The 17,240-nt window shown below is 51.3% G+C and overlaps 1 protein-coding gene across 6 annotated transcripts in view; it reads right to left on the minus strand.

Annotated features, from left to right (window-relative positions):
- FGF9 (fibroblast growth factor 9) overlaps positions 1–17,240 on the minus strand; it is a 48,786-nt gene that overhangs the window by 16,829 nt on the left and 14,717 nt on the right. For 2 of the 6 annotated variants that reach the window (XM_006176550.3, XM_032496455.1), the window contains exon 3: positions 4,201–6,899. The exons of the other annotated variants lie outside the window; for them this stretch is intronic. In XM_006176550.3, the coding sequence (XP_006176612.1) occupies positions 6,654–6,899 (246 nt within the window). In that variant the 3' untranslated portion in view covers positions 4,201–6,653. Of the gene's footprint in view, positions 1–4,200; positions 6,900–17,240 lie in introns of those variants that run through there. 6 annotated transcript variants of the gene reach the window in all.

The raw sequence follows: 17,240 nt of genomic DNA on the forward strand, positions 1-17,240 counted from the left end.
CCAACCCCTGCAATGCGGTCCGTGTCAGTAACTGCTTGCTGAATAAACTCATGAGTTTCAATGAAGAGTTCCCTTCACTTAAATTTTGGGCAGGTTTTAAATAATCCACTGGGTATTATATAGACATGTTGAAAAATCATGCGTTTATCTAAGAATAAAACTCAATAGTTGACCAGGTTTTAAAGGTTTAAAAAAATTTTAAGCACTAAATGTGACCCATGACTACAAAAAATTTTACTTATCCAAACTACAATATTTATTCTTTCTATTTTATTTTTAGTTTTCCTATAATGTGAGCTCCTGCTATTTGAAAAATAAACACGACCCACGTGTCTATAGCAACCAGCTAATTAGGACATAGAACAGCTCATCTGAGAGCAGTTGGGCCATTTCCAGGTACTGCTGCATTTGGGGACATGCTCAGGACCACGTGGAGTGCAGAATGAGGCATAGGGCTAGATGTGACTAGACTGTGTTTTCAGGCAGGTTAATTCACATACTTCAGCAGGAAGCATTGTTAATACAATAAAGTTCTTTCACTTAATAATCTACATTTTAAAAGAAATAAGCATTTTGCATCTGGAACCAAATGAACGCACTGGGATAAGAGTGGGATCCAGCCTCCTTGACGAGGAAATATGCCAGGAGGAAGAAAGAGCACAGAGAGTAGAGTCACCGCAAAATTCAAAATTTAAAATTGCTTCATGGAAGCGATCATGGGAAGAAAGAATCTGATTCAAATTTTGCACCCACCTCCCAAAGTATCATTCATAACTCAAATCGGTCTCTTGATGGCACAACACTGGAAGAATGGCAGCATGAGGGAAATGTTCTGCCCTGAGGTTGTGGACCTCCAGGGGCAGGCATGGTGAGAGTCTCCTTTCTCGTCAATATGCCCCGCCTGGAGTGCCACTCTAATTCAGTTAGCCCGCATTCCCAAAACCAGACGTAGCATCATGAAACTGTTCTGGGGCAATTCTAAAGAGCATCCATCACATTCCATCAGTCCTGCTTACTCTGTAAGAGGCACACATGCATCTCTGCTCTTTTAGTCAGTGTGGGACAAGGAGGGAAGGGCCCCAAGACAGCGGGGAGCCGGGGCGCCCCGTAACCAGAGGAGGAAACCAAAGCAAGCTGCAGGGAAACCAGAAGCTGACTCACTACAGACGTTTAATTCTTGTGAAGGCGGAACGGGACGTTTTATCCCTCTAACCAAGACGTGTAACTTCGTGCCTGCAGTGTAGAAGCTGCTGTTACAGGCCCACTGTCTGCATGGCAGGGGAGGCGTCCTTAAAAGACATCACAAATACGTACTTGACAAATTTTTGGAATTCTCGTGCCTTTTCCTTTGGATTTTTCCAAGGGAGGAAAAATGGGGTTGCCTAATTCAAAAGAAACTCATTTACTGCCAAGGAGGGACTCATCTACTGAGAAAATCTGTATCATCCAATTTGAGGACACTCCTACAACGCTGCCCCACTTGCAACAATGGCCTCGAAGGGGGCTGCATCTGACTGGGTTCTTCTAAATTCACGTAAATTGAAGACGGTGAAGTTCATGGGAAATTGTCAACACTGTCCTAATTGCCTCATGACGTGGGCAGCCCAGTCCCACGGCACCTCAGACTGCACGTTTGTATAGTCGTTGACATAGAACCCAGCCTGGCATTTGAGTAACAAAATCAGAATATTGTCTTTTCTTCCTCTGTTATGTCCTTAGCACTGTCCTATGTCCTATAGCAGTTGCTTGATACATATTTATTGAAAGAAAGAAGTAGATTTTTAAAGATCGTATTTCCACCTCTTTTATTATCCTGTATTTTCATCGCCATTATGTTGTGGGTTTTGCCTGTGACATGAGGTAAATGTGAGGGGGACAACTGAAGTGAGTAAAGGTAACAGAAACAAATAGAGTCACCTTCCTCCGAACGGCAACCAGAAGTCAGAAAGGAGCGTCCTGAGCGTGGCCCTGGGGACGCAGGGCAGCCCAGCTGGCCTGACTGAAGTCTGGTCCCCGCCATCTCCACGTCACCAGCGCTTTCCACATCCTCAGGTCCCTCACAAGCACCCAGGAAACATCAGACAACCATCCAAGGAGCCCACGTTCTCCACGAGCCATGCACCTTGACGCCTTTGGAAAGCCAGGGCCTGCGGGCTCTCTCTACTGTACCTCCTGCTCCTCTGCATCTCACCTGAGACAGGACGACCTCGGGCTCTCAAACGTCCTCAGCGGCACCCACACGCCCCACGGCCCGGCACCCTCCCACCCCAGCGTCCATCACAGTGCACCTGCCTGTCAGGTAAACTCCCCGTGTGCCGTCAGGACCATGCCTGTCTCTCAAGCTCCACCCCACAGAATGAGGGAAGGAGGGATGGGGTGAGGAGAAGAAACCGGGAAGGGAGGGAGGGAGGGAGGGAGGGAGGGGAGAGGACCTGTCAGCCACCAAGGGGAGAGGTGTTTGGAGCATCACTTCCTTGTGAAAGGGCCGTTGTAACTCTAACACCTTCACAGACTAGGAAAAGCCCCTTTTCTTAGTGAGAAGCCAAAACCTCAGCCAAGCTGCCGCGGACCAGCCCCACACACATGGGTACTCCGGAAGCCAGAGGTGACAGCCAGGTGGAGTTTACAGAATGCTTTACGACATCCCACAAAACGGTCAGGGAAAAGCCTGCACAGGTGTTTTTACAAAGATGTTTCTCCACGCTGGGCCAGGATCGTGGGCAGCTGTGCCCGCCACCAGTCACCCGAGGAGGACAGAGCCCGCTCTGCAGCCCCCGCTGACCTCGTTGCACCTTGTCTTCTGAATCCTTGGTTCCCAGGGCCAGATGTCCCTGCTAAGCCTGCTAATAACAAGGGAGTCAGAACCAGAACCACAGGCGTAACTGGAAGGACCTTCAGGAGGGGACAGAGGGAAAAAGGCAAGAGCCAGTTACAAGCACGGCTGGCCAAGGGCTATTGAGTATCTGGGGTGCCTGTAATTTTTTTTTCATTAAAGCTGTCTTTTAAATGTTTTCCAAGATACAAGCTGGGAGAGAGCTAGAGAACAAGGAGCCACCAGAGTCGGAACTTTCCGTTTTACCACCAGCCCGAGCAGCGAAGAGGCCTCTCTTCCATGGTGCACCTGCCTCCCTGGTGGCCGGCACAACGGCCGTCCGAGCTTGGAGCCGGAGGGCCGCCAGCCTGGCGAGTGTGCGCTGGTGCGGCAGCAGGAGGTGGAACGCATGCGAGTGTCACATTGAGTGTATCACACGCGCACACACCCCCCCCCAGGGTGTGGTGCTAACACAGCTTTCAAACCCATCTGGCGTTCTCCCCAACCCCCACCACTTCATGGCTCTTTCGTGCAAGTGACCACAAACAGTAGATCTAAATTTGGCACATTTCAAGGTCAAATGATGCAGCCAACAGAATTCGACCTCCCGCAGCATGCCCCTGCCCGTTCTCCCAGCTGATGTGCACACACCGCGTCCTGCCTGATGCAAGCTCATAAACCTTTACCCCGGAAGATGACGCTTACAGAAGAGACGAGACATCGGGATGTCTGTCCCCCACCCCGTTCCCCGGACCACCTCTTCCCCTCAACACACACACAGCAGCTAGCAGAGCCAGGCGGTCGTGTTCCTAAAATCCCATTGGCTCACGTGGGCACAGAGTCTGAAGCAGCTCCAAAATGGACATCGAGTAAAAAATGCCAGTTTTCAAAAGTCTGTAATTATGTATTTACACAAATTACATAATCCTGTGTGCATTTACATACAATTACAGATTATCAAGTAAGTAACACAAGGTTGCAGTGTTAATGAGATGAAATAGAATGAAAACCATCCACTGAAGCCGCCCACTTATCTACGGAACAGGACCTGGCCAGGCTGGGTGCCCCACTGGTGACCTGGCAGGTCCTTCGACACCACCTGGGGACATTCGCATGACAGATGGGAGGGTGGGCCAGTCCATGCCCGTTAAGTCTGTGCCCGAGGTGCAGTGTTTGGCACCAGGAAGATAGCGGTTTGGCTGGCTGGGCTTCTGTTTGTGAAAACTGGCCTCAGTGTTCCGCAGTGACTCGGGGCAGCCAGCCAAAGGCTTTGGATCCCTTACACGAGCCGGATGCAAAGCCGGGAGCCGGGGTGACGCCCTCTGCGGCCCAGCAGGACGCCGCCTGCACCCAGACCCTGAGCCGTCTACTCTCCAGGAACACTTCTGTACAGAAATTGCATAAGTCAGCATTTATTTATTTACAGACCATTACAGTTTATTGTATCAGTTGCCCAAAGCACATAGCATTTTGTTTTGCTTTAGAAAAAAAAAAAGTTACCAAAACAAAAGAACTCCAAAAGTAGACGTGAAAGTAGCATTTTCTAGGAATGCATGAAGAGTTTAGTCTTTTTCCCAAATTGTTTTCTTTCTTTTAGGCTGATTATCTCCCGCCTCATGCTACTGTACGATTACTTCTGGCTATCTCCTAAAATCAATGTCTTCCGTGCTAAATATTGTACCTATGACATCCTAGAACCTTGATTCTTCCCTATGGTGAGATGTTGAATGTTTTTCAGCCACAAATATTAATTAAATGCCTTTTGGAAAAACTAAAGCCTGAATATGTGCATTTTAGCAGCAGCAAAGGGTTAAATAATAAATAAGAACACTACATCTTGGAATTAAATGCACTTTCTGTTTAGAAAGTTGAAAAAAAATACCCAAGAAAATAAATGAAGAGAACATTCAGACCTTTATCATCAATCAACTACTTCACGTCGCTTCTGTCCCTTCCCCCTACAGTATTTTTCGATTCCACATGTTAGACCTACTTCTTCCTTAATGCACATCACCAGTAGGGCCCTGCTTCCACTCCAGTTTGGACCCCAGGAGGGCCCCAGGGGCTCACGACAGTAAGCCATGTGCCTCCGCTTCAAAACAGCTTTAACTCACCAGTGACATACTTTTATTTTTCATAGAGAATGTGCATCAGAGCAAAACAGAGCTGGAATATTAAGTTTTAAAATTAGTTACATAAATTCCAACACATTTTTAACTGTCACTTTCAATTTCCCACATAACCAGCTAGAAAGTGTTCCATGCGGTATGAGAATTTGTTATAAATTTCTTTTTTTAAAATATTGCTTTAAGAATTTGGCTCTTTTCTCCTTAGTATATAGTAAGAAATAGTCTCCCTTGCCCAAGGGCAAGTTTCAAAATTATTGCTACTAAAGAAATATGTATTCTTATGCTCTTCAGCATAAAACGTTATAAAAGCCTTGTAAAAGATATTCTGTATAGTAACCTTCCCTCTAAAAAAACCAAGTGCTTGTGAAGACTACTTTAAAAAACAAAACACGGTCAACAAGTGCATACTTTCCCCTCATTGTCATTATTGATGGAGATTTGCAAGCTTCACTTGAAGGGGTCTGTGACCCTGTGTTATGACAGGTCACACTGGAAGCAGTTTCCTGTAAAAGATGTCACGATGACCCCTAAGGTACTTGTCTAATTTCACATTTGAGAGCCAAGCGCACAAATTAAAAGTTTACATGAATTATCCTGTTATTCTGATTCTGATTCTTGTCCCCTAAAAAAAAAAATCAGTGCCAAGTAAGCTTTCTTCCTTTCTGAGAATTCTAAATCGGTGATGCTCAATGTTAGTCCTATTATTCTGGAGACAGACAGAATAATAGCATAGTTATGGTTTAGCTTTGGTATACCCGCGATAGACTTAAACAAGTCGGCGCTATGCCAACCCTTACGCTTTCCTGTTTTCCAGCCATGGAGTTACAATGATGGAGGGAGTCACTTGGGAGAGAGCAAATATTACAGACACAGAATAAAAGTTTGAGACCCAGTTGATCTTTAATCCTCTGGGGTAAGCTACGGAACAAGCAGTCTGGAGAGTGGGTACTCAGTGTCGTGAACGAATGCGTCAGTTTACAATCACACGGGCACAAAAGCGACTGTCGCCTTTCGGACGTGAGGGCCATTCGAATGTCTCAAACCCATGCACGCAGCGCTCGCTGCGTGCATTTACCACAGGTTCGTAGCGGACGCTGCCATTTAATGTTTACAGAGCCCAAAGCTTCCAAAACGCCTATCTGGCCTGTACATGTTTCATTAAAAATAAACTCTATATAATAAATAAATATATAAAATAAATAAAATGTTGCCTTTGGAATTTCTATAAATAAATTTAACTTTTTTTTTTTTTGACTAAGAGGTCTTTTCTGTCAGTTCACTGGGATGACACCCGTGAGAATGAACCGAGGACGACTCTTAAGGAGGACCGTACCCCCGCGCCCCTGCAGACGCGCGGCCAGGTCCTGATGGTCGGTGTGGCAGCTGTGCTGGCGAGGATAGAGGACGTCTAACCCCACATGCATCGGCGAGTCCCCTCCACTCCCTTCTATCCCCGAGCCCTGCCGCTCACCCCCCCACCGCTCACCCCTCGGCCTCCACCCTCTGCACCCCTCCATCCCCGCCAGCAGGTGCAGGCGGTCCCCAGTGGGGGGACAAAACCAGCACCCCTACCACGCCGCCGTCAGACTACGCATGCGACAAAGTTTGGCAACAGTGGAGCTGATGTGATGACAGTGAACCGAGAGGAACCCACCGCGTGAAACCTGTATAGTGGCTACTTGCTAAGGGCTCGAGCGGAGAAGCTGTCTTTGTCAGCTTTGGCTCAGGATATCCTTGTACAGTTCGGGGACCTTGTCGGGGTCCACGGGCCGGGGTAAGAAGTGTGTGAATTTCTGGTGCCGCTTAGTCCTGGCTCCTTCTCTGGGGCTCCCGTCCTTGTTGAGGGCGACGTAGTACCGCCGTCCCGTGTCCGCGTGTCTGTACAGGTTCGAGGAGTACGTGTTGTACCAGTTTTCTTCAAACTGCTCTCTGAACACACACTCCTGGGTTAGCTTCTCCTGGTGGGGGGGGAGAGAGAGAGCGGGTATTTTGCAGCATTAGCTACTTTTTGCATTTAAAGCAATTGCTACATCACATAATCGGTGAGGAAACACTGATTTGAGCCCATTTTAATGCGTTTTGCAAAAACTGCTTAACTCTATCAATTTAACTACATTCTAATTTTTTTCATAATGACTAAAGCACAAAAGTCTCAATTTTTTCTAGTTAAACTTTTCCACACGCCAATTATCTGAGTGAGTCAGCAGGCAAAGGCAAGTAACACCATGAGCTGTGCCCATTTTCACGGCAGCATTTAGGATGGTGACCATTCTGGGGAAGAACCTTCACGAAGAGAAAGTCTCAGAGCCGCTTCACCTTGCGCGTAGTTTTCGTCCTTGCCACGCAGACCAGCGTCCCCAGTGATGTCAGAAACTTTCTGCCCTTTGAAGCAGTGGAGTTTATTTATCACTCTGGAAGAGTGGTTTTCAAACTTCAGTGTGAGAAGAATCACTGGGGATGCTTTTTTCTACATGTAGGTTTCCAATCCCCAACCCTTTAAAATTCTGGTCCAGAAAGTCTGGAAGTGCACATTTTAACAGGTCCTGGGGGAGCCCTGATGCAGAGTCCTTGGCCCGCAGTTTGAGAGCCGTGCTTTCCATCAGGACGGGGTCTCCTGAGTACAAAGACGTGAAGACAGACACGCTAGCCCTCGACCTCCTTGACCTCAGGCAGAACCCCGCCCCCAGTTCAGAAGCAGAAGGGTGGCACACTTTCATAAACGTATTTGCCCTCCGGAGCCTTCAGAAAGCCTGGGTCCCTGACCCCCGGCACCCAGGGCCCCTGCAGCGCCCACCTCGAGGGCAGTAATGAAGTCCACATCACACCCCAAAGCACCAGCACTCCCCAAGCACAAGCGCTCCTCTCCCCTGACCTCGAAGCTTCGAGCCCGACACCTGCCTGGACGGCAGTGCTCAGCAGCAAACACCAGAATGACCTCTGGGAACCGCCCCCTACTCTTGCCCACCTGGCCCCTCACATCAGTAAGAAACCCAGCAAATACACATCCACGTGCAGTTACACGCCTGGGAACACAATCGGGCACCGATTCGCAGACACCAGCTGGGTGAACCCATCACCTCCGACTGTGTGGACACACGGGGCCGCGGAGGTGGGGATGTTGAGACCAAGGCACTGTGAGTGGCTCCCCCACTGGCTCTTCAGTGCCCTGGGGGCTTACACCACCCGGGGGCACAGGACCTGCCCCGCCGGTCGGTGATCTTCTGGGTCACCAGAAAGCTCCGCATGGGCCTGTGACAAAATATTATCTCATTGGACTGTCTTTGGCAGGTGAGCTGAAACAGGGGAAAGTGAAAAAGAAAAACAAAAAGCACCAGCGAGACAGAACGATGGGGACACTGTGGCCACTGAGGCCGGGTTTGCAGGGACAGAGCGAGCGCGGGGTGCATGGCCCTGGGCTCCCCACCCGGACCGCTCCCGACCCCCGTTCTGGGTGAGGGGAGCTCTTCTTCCCTGTGGAGCAGGACGGGGCACAGCAGAGAGGCCCCTCCTGTCCGCCCTCCGCTCCTCCACGCCTGCCACAGGGGAGGCCAGGCTGGACGGGACTTCTCTCCCATCGCCATTAAAATGAAACAAAGTAAGAATAGTGTGTTAACAGCTCTTTAAGTCTTTACTCCCCTCTGTGTAATAAATATTCCCCTCACAGACAAGATTATTCCTGGCTTAAAATGCCTGGTTTGAGTCTGCGGTGATAAGTACATTTTCTAAACAGATCTATGTTCGTTTATTTTCCACTCAGTAAAATGGGCCCACATATTGAATTCTATACTGAGCCTTTGGTTCCACAAAGTAAATGAGCAACTGATTCAAATTAAGCTTTCTTTTTCTCAGCAGGAAATCACATTACCTGACAGACCTTTTATTTAAAAAACTGGGCGAGGCGTCCCCGGGTCTCTGCAGGAGCAGCTGGCCTGCACCCCGGGAAGGACGCGGCTTTGGGGCCACAGGCCATGCATCCAGCTTCGTGGTCGGCTGCTGCTCGGTGACCTCACCTGCAGAGCAGGTCAGGGATCCGGCCCCAAGACAGGTGCGCAGTGGGAGACCCAGGGCCCAGGATGCCCGTGGTGCCCGCAGGCACTGTTTCCTCCAACTATGAGTCTCTCTCTACAAGGGGCCAAGAGGCACATGACAAAGTGCTCAACATGGCTAGTTATCAGAGAAATGAACGTCAGAACTACAGTGAGGCATCACCTCACACCAGTCAGAACGGCCTTCATTAAAAAGTGCACAAAGGAGAAGGGCTGGAGAGGCTGTGGAGGAAAGGAAGCCCTCCCACGCTGCTGGTGGGAACGCGGTCTGGTGCAGCTGCTACGGACAACAGCATGGAGAGTCCTCAAAAAGCTAAGAAGTAGACTTACCAAATGTCCAGCAATCCCACTCCTGGGCATATATCCGAAGGAAACTAATTCAAAAAAACACGTACACCCCAATGTTCACAGCAGCTAAGACATGCAAACAGCCTAAATGTCCATCAGCAGTGACTGGATAAAGAAGATGTGGTGTATAATACACACACACACACACACACGCACACGCACACGCACCTATAATGGAATACTACTGAGTCATAAAAAGGAATAAAATAATGCCATTCGAAGACACATGTGCACCCCAGTGTCCACAGCAGCACTGTCGACAACAGCCCAGACATGGAAGCACCTCAGTGTGGACACCGTTCGCCTGGGACCCTCTCACACTGGAGCAAAGCTTAGCAAACAGCCAGCGCCACCTTCCCTGGAAAATAGGCCGGACAGCGAGGCCCGGAAGTGAAGTGTCGGCCGCAGGTCCATGTCCTGTGGTGACAGGGGCACCAGAGCAGGGCGCCCCCAGGAGCCCCCGTGCCTCAGAGCCCGGCCACCTGCAGTCTCCCACTGCTCACTCAGCGGGGCTCCCCCAGGCCCTGGGCTGGGGTATCTGAAGCCCCCTCAAGGGCCAGGGCTCCCGGCCAGGCTGGAGTCAGGTGTGACACACTCACTCTAAGCCACACGCCACCTTTCTTCCCAACCTCAAAAGGTGGTTCCTTATAAACACCATTCATTTTGCAGGAGGAACAGGTGGAGGTGAAAAGAAAACAGAGGACGCACAAAACCACAGCGGGAAGGACGCTGCGTTCTGAGACTGACACGCAATCTATTTCCAATACTGAAGAGAAGATTCTGACTTTACGTGTCTTGGGGGATACTGTCAGTTTACGAAAAATCCCTTAAAAAAAAGGTGAGTCGGGTAAGAAGGTGAACTAGCCTTTCCACTGCTCTGCAAAGGCGGCTCCACTTCCCCAGAAGGCGACTGTAACATCGTCTACACACACAATGTAACTTTCTAGGCAACTCGGAAGATAAAGTGAATTGTTCCACGCAAAACACTGTAATCCACAGACAGAAGTTTCTGTGATGGTTAAGAGTTTAGTCAGCTCCCTCACGGGAGGGCTGGATGATTCGGCTAACTAGTTAGATGAGGCTGTGCAGACATGACATTGCAAAACCGCAAGTACAGTTCAGCTCCTGTAATTATCACACAAGCAGTACAAGGCCGCTCAGATGAGCCTGCTTGCCTTAAAAAGAATTTTTTTTAATTTAAATGACCATAAAAATTAAAGACCCGGATACCTTTCTATACCACGCATATGGTTTTAAAAAATTTCTGCTTATTATTTGAGTTTACGGTAACATGTGATTTCTGTTTTAGACAAAAAGTAGCAAGATTTACAGCATTAATCTCTTTATGGTCAGACTTCAGTACCTAATGATAAAATATTTAGTCGAGGTGAATATATTTATGTTATGTATTTGTACTCCAAAGTGATTTCTCTAAATTAAAAATAAGTAAATGAATACAAATCAAAACAGCAAAAAAATATATTAACCTCTATTCTTATATACATTTGCAGAGGAGAAAAAAAAGTTTGTGCCTTCAAATAAACTACACACTTTAGAATTATAGAAATCAGATGTTTTAAAACTCACCACATGTTTCCAATGCAGACAGTTTATAGAGTATTCCACTATAAAGTGATCAATTCTTGTTTTATTGTATTTCCATGTTTTAATTTTTTTTTAGATTATTTAACTATAGCTGTTTATGGCATACCTATCTTTGAACTGTTGGATTATGTCACTAGGCTTGGGTGGAGAATGTGGATTTAATTCAAAAGTCTACTAAGGCCCATGCTTAGGAACAAAATCTGGTGAATGTTAGCAACTATGGAAACCTCTTTTCATTTTATATCATCAAATTCTGAACAGTGGGAAAAACTGAAATTAAAACTTCAAAACTTTTACCAATCCTATTAAAGCCAAAGTATGAGATAATAACGTGAAAATTACGGTGTGCCCTAGAGAATGTTTAAGGAATGTTACAAGACATAAACTCATACAGACACTAATTTTAAGTATCTGACAATCGGAAAATGTGTAACCCACATGGACATTATTATGCCCAATTCATACTGGTACCCACTGAAAAACTGAAATCAGAAGTTTTCAAAATCTGAGATTCAAGAGTTCTCATTGAAAACATAGACTTACACCATGCTGCTACTTTAAAACGTGATTTCTGCTTTTACACATATAAGCATACGGTGTGGCTTCAACCAGCTGTCCAAATGGTTGCACGTGTTCAGGCCGACGGGTTGCTTAAACCACCCGCATAAACTCACAACCGCGAGCCCCAAGGTCAGCGACTACTCAGAAACCGGCCTGATAGCGGCTTCCGCACCCCTCCAGTGACCGGACCCGATCGCCGGTTCTGTGCCGCCGCTCACGCCCCCCGGCTGCCCACACGCGTGCGCTCTTCCTCGTGAGCAGCGCGGCGGCGCGGTCTCCGCGGGCGCTGCTGCGAAGGCCGGGGTGGCGGCTGCACGGCCCAGGACCGTTCCCCGAAGCAGGGCGAGTCCTCACGCAGGGGCGGCCGCGTCCCACCGGAGGCCCAGCGCCCACCGCGCCCCTCCTGCCCTCCGCGCCGCCCCCCCCCCCCGAGCCCCACTTCCCAAAACCTCTTCAAAGCCCGGCACCCCAGCGCCCTGCTTCCGCACCCACGACCCCGGCCATCGGGCGGCCACGGGGCTGCGGGGCAGCAGACCCCGCCACGTCCGGTCAAGGTCAACAAAACGAAGCAAGTGGGTGGCACCAAGCGCACCGGAGACGAAGAACCCGCCGCCGCCCCGCTCCCGCCCACCGAAACCCACGCACAGCGCCCTCTGCAGGCCGCTCGCTTAGGCCTCGGCGGCTCGGAGGCCAGGGCCCGGGTGGCCCTGGGGGTTCACACCCACATCGTCTACGCCGCGCCCCCCAGCCTCGTGCCCCCACGCGCGGCGGGACAGACCAGGCCACGCGGCGGCCGCCCCGGGGGGACAGCGTCCGCTTGGCGAGCCCGGCGCCGCGCACCCGCGTCCGTGGAGCGCAGCCAACCGTGAAACATCCCGCTTGTGCCCACGTGCAGACAACGCCACTCAGCTCTTCTGCCAAGAGAAGGTCATGAAGTTTCCTTCAGGCTCCTAGAACACCACGTTAAAAAGGAATCACACTGACATTCCTTGTCACAGACGATTATGCGACAAGAGAAGCAGGCGGTTCAGGGACCACTTAAAATGCACGTCGAAGATTCGCAAGAGCTGAAAAAACGCTTCAGTCCAAGTGCCACCCTACGTGTAAACCGAAAGCAGGGTGACAGGGCGGGGAGGAGGGGCTGCCGGGCTGAGGGCTGGAAGCAGGGAAACGCCCCTGCTGTTCAGGACACCGCAGAGCCCGGCCACCTTGTCTCCGCAACAGTCGTCCAAGGGGACAGAGCCGAAAGGGAAGGACGTACCGACGATCTCCTATGATACACAGAGGGGGTTAAACCCAGGCCTTGGTCTGGAGAAACAAAATTGGAGACACTGAGAGATTAACAAGCACGATGATGTGAGAGCCCAGAGGCGGCTTCTGAGAGGCTGAAAGCTGCACAGCATCTCCTTCGGTGAAGGAGTGGCAGCCCTCCAGACACACACACACCCGGTGGACTAGCCCTCCTGGGCCTCAGTTTCCTGCCCCGTAAAGCGAGGGGCTTGGACTAAGGGAAGCCTGGGGTCTCTCTCAGCCTAAGATTCTAACGATTCGGCCTTGGAACATCGAATGTGGACAGAACTACCCACGAAGACTCTGGAAGGGCACAAGGAGCAGGAAATGGAGGAAGAAACGGCAGTGTCTCTGGAAGGCGCGGGAAGGAACCAGCCGAGTGTGCGGTACCGGCCGCCCCTGCACAGACGCAGAGCTAAGGGAGCTTCCAGAAATCCAAGCTTCCCTGCTGTTTCAGGGAAGAAAGAAGGACAGGGGAGAAGACCCTTCTTGGGTGCCAGGGGCCCCTCCTTCCCCCCGGGGAGACCCTCAGGACGGCCCCTCCTGGAGGGGTCTCGCCACCACTTCCTGGCGTTGAGGTCGCCGACCCCCGGCGCTGCGGCCTCAGTGAACCTGGCTCAGCGACCAACGATTATCTGACAAGAGAAGCAGGTGATTCAGGGACCACTTAAAATGCACATCAAAGATTCGCTGGACCAATGAAGCCCACATCAGGACCTGCCCACAGGGAGCTTACTTGGGAGAAGAACCAAAATCCCGCAGGAAAAGAAAAAGTTCTCACGGTCACGTGGTGCCCAGGGCCAAGGGGGAAGTCGGACGTGGGCAGGGGGCAGAGAAAAGGGCTCACCGCAGAGAGGGCCCAGGACCCTGAGTCTCTCAGACACCCCGGCCCCTAGACTCCCCGAGAAACCCCACGTGAAACCCCCAGGGGATGCAGCCGTCCCCAGTGCCCTCCGTTCCCTCAGGACCCGACTCCAGCTCCAGCTGCGCTCCATCGCCCAGACCCCTCCTCCTGGCCCCACCTGAGATGGAGAAAGGGCCCCAGGCAGGTGGACGGTGACCGGTGTTGCCGCACCTGCCTCGGGGACCGTCCATTCTCCCAGGGCCCCTCCCACCAGAGCCCACCACCTCCTTCCAGGACCAGTCAGAGCCAATACCGCCAGCGAGTCATCCTGTTCCCAGGAAACCCGCTCCTCCGCCAACACGGGCCTTCTTCAAACCTTGCCTCCCCCTGAAAAACCAATTCCGGGTGCCACCACAGCCCAGTGAGCTCACTAGCATTGAAGCATTAAAACCATCATCACCATCACAAAGTAAGTTACGTCCTTAATAAAGGAAATCCAAATTTAATTTACTTAGGTGGGTAAAAAACGGGCCGCATTTGAGGATAAGGCATATAAAACTAACCTTAACAAGCGAAGCTTTACCGTTAGTGTTAAAGTTGAAGTCAACGGGTGCCATGGTTTGATCTGAAGGAAAATGTTTACTTTCCGAGACTATGTCCTAAATCTTAATTTCAGATTTCAAACTTGCAAGAAACACCATTTCCGTGCATCTCCGTGCAGTAGGGAGAATCCAGGTTGAGCAGAACGGCAGGTCCACCACAGCCACCCTCGTCCTTGAAGAAGGGCACCCTGGACACCGGCCCCTCTGACCCTCGTGGCTCCGCCGGGGTCCAAGTTCAAACTTTTCAGGGTACAAGTCCAGACCTGACCTCCCGTCAAAACACAGCCAACTGGAAATCAACTCAAAAGACCGGGAGAGAAAGAGGACAAGCCAACCCAAAGACAACTACCTGAGATGCAGCGATTCGCGTGGAAAACAGTGGGGGGGGGGGGGCCGGTGTGTGCCCACGGTCAGCGCCGCCCCCCTGCCCGGGGGAGGGCGCCCTTGGCGTGGCCTCGGCAGCCCGGTCTCAGAGCTCTGCACTGAGCCCTGGGCACTTCCGCGCCACGGGGAAGCAAACTGCAGTGGAGATCTTGGCGGAAATCAGCAGCGAGGGCGGGCAGGGGCCAGGGGCCCACCAGGGCCTGACGCATCCACAGGGCTCCTGCGCGCCTCCCACTTCACGCCATGACCCTGGAGCCCTGGGGGAGCCTCGGGGTGGAGGGAAGGTGCACACACTTCTCAGCCGCCTTGGAGGATGCTTCCAAGGCCCCCCAGGTCAGCAGACAGACACACGGACAAGTCAGTCCTGGCAGGGGAGGTGGGAGTGGCGAGGCAGCCAGGATGCAGTGAGGCTGCCCCGGGAAGGAGGGGGGCTCTCTGTGAGGCTCAAGGGCACCTGCCGGGCCAGGACACAGAGCGGCACCGTCCCCCGAGCAGCAAGTGATAATGACAGTGGGGGACCCTCCAAGCAGCTGGGAGATGCAGAGACAGGAAGGGGGAGCGGGGATAACAGAGTCAGGGTACCTCCAGCAGCCACGTCTCCAAACCCCGCAGCCCGGAAGCCTCTTTCACACCGGCTTCTCCTCTCCCGGGAGCACCTGCTTACCTTCCTCCTCCTCCCCTGTGAAGCATCCCGGCGTCTTCCCCACCCTGAGAATTCAGCCCCCCTCCACCCTTCTGTAAACGACTCTGTTATAACCTCTATCACACCAAAGCATCATTCTTGGTTTGCATATCTGACCCGCCCCGCAAGATGCCAGCTCTTCCTGAACCGGCCCCAAGGTCACCCCCAGGAGGAAGTGCCACCTGCAGGTGTAAGTTCTGCAGTCGCCGGACCCTGGACCAGGGGCACTGAACTCAGGGGACAGGAGGCTGGGTTCCTGCCAGCCTCTGGTCACAACGTTTTGGTCAAACAATCCACATGCAGTTTTGTTTTATGTGTGATTCTGCTGAAGTTAATCCTGTCAACTCACTCACAGCACACGTGGGGCATCAGCCGTTCTGTGACTCAGGCCTGACCGAGGCTCGTCTGAGGCATGTGTCTCAGACACTCAGCACTGGGCCCCGGGGGGCATCTTAATCAGCAAAATCACCCAAAACCCAAAAAAGCACAAAAACGTAGGAAACATGGCATGGAACAGACCCCAGAAAGGTACACCTGTTGGGTGTGAGCTGAAGTCAGGGGCAGCGCGGGGCCTCAGCCAGGAACTGCCCTCCCGAGATGCGGCTCCTCCCCGTGCAGGGACAGGGAGAGTAACATGATTGCAGGGTCACACACACATCCTAGCAAGTGGACAAACCTGCAGACACAGCGCCTGCGAATCGCGGGGGCTCACTGGACTTCCAGCACCTGCTACATTCAGTGCACGTGTCGGCAGAGGGTACAATCACAGGTGAGTGTGTGGGGCGGGGGGTCCCAGTGTTGGCAGGGATGGCGGGCCATCCGACAGCGTCAAGTCTAGGAGCACTTACACAAAGCAGGAAGCTCTGCGTCAAAACCGCCTAAGAGACAGGCCCCGGGTCTGCCACCCACCATCCACTCTGAAAAGAGGACACGGAGCACGGACCAGAGGAAGGTTCTGCTCTGGGACTCTGGAGCCTGAGAAGGACCACCCCAGGCCCATCCCCTGGTGCCCGGAACCATCCCTCCCACCTCTCCTCCCAGACGCGTCCACCAAGCAGTGGGCTTCCCAAAGCCCGTGAACCCTCCAGACCAGGGTCCTGTGACTCCTGCCACCACTGGCACACGGTTTCACACACACCTCCGCCCATCAGTAAAGGCAGCTGCCCTGCTCAACAACATAAACTGAACTAAAATTAAATAAATAAGTAAGTGGATACATTTTTTTACAAGACAACTTTCCATTAATGAACGACCAGGAATCTAGATGCTAAGGAAACAAATGGACCACTAAACAAAAACTAGAAAGAAAAACTTGCAAAATCCTATCTGTGAAGGGGATGCTAGGATCTTGCTCAAATACATCATTATTTCTGGTTAAAAAAATATATTTTTTAGTCACAAAAAACGGGTGGCCATTTTTATGCATACATACCAGACAAGGTTTACTAATTTGCCTACGTTCAAACTGTAACTTGTCACGTATTATCCATGTGACCTTGAGCAAGTCACTAAGCCACCGAACTCACTCTCCTCACCTCTAAAGCAAGGATGCTCTCAACTAAATCGGCTAATACGGGAGATGCTCTTCCAAGGTCCTGCCCTCCTCCCATCAAAGAATCACTACCTGATCCTTTGAAAACTGGCCACGTACACATGCCATGGAAGGCAGAGCTCTGCAGCCCAGAGGGTCCGTTTAAAACCACCCACTTCCACAGCACACCCGCCATCAAGCAGATCACTGAACAAATGACCCTTTTCATGTCCTTTGCAGGAATCACACTGTTTGCAGGCTCCACGCACAGGACGTGCCTCCTCAAACTGGCTCCGCAGATCCCGGAAGACAAGGACCCACCTGGGGCAGCGGCTTCCTGAGAGAGCATTTTGCTGCTGCTTCATTTCATGAAAAAGTAAAGGGATCATTTTCAGGCCATTCTAGA

The sequence above is a fragment of the Camelus ferus genome, chromosome 14, assembly GCF_009834535.1.
Source record: "Camelus ferus isolate YT-003-E chromosome 14, BCGSAC_Cfer_1.0, whole genome shotgun sequence".
Lineage (NCBI taxonomy): Eukaryota > Metazoa > Chordata > Mammalia > Artiodactyla > Camelidae > Camelus > Camelus ferus.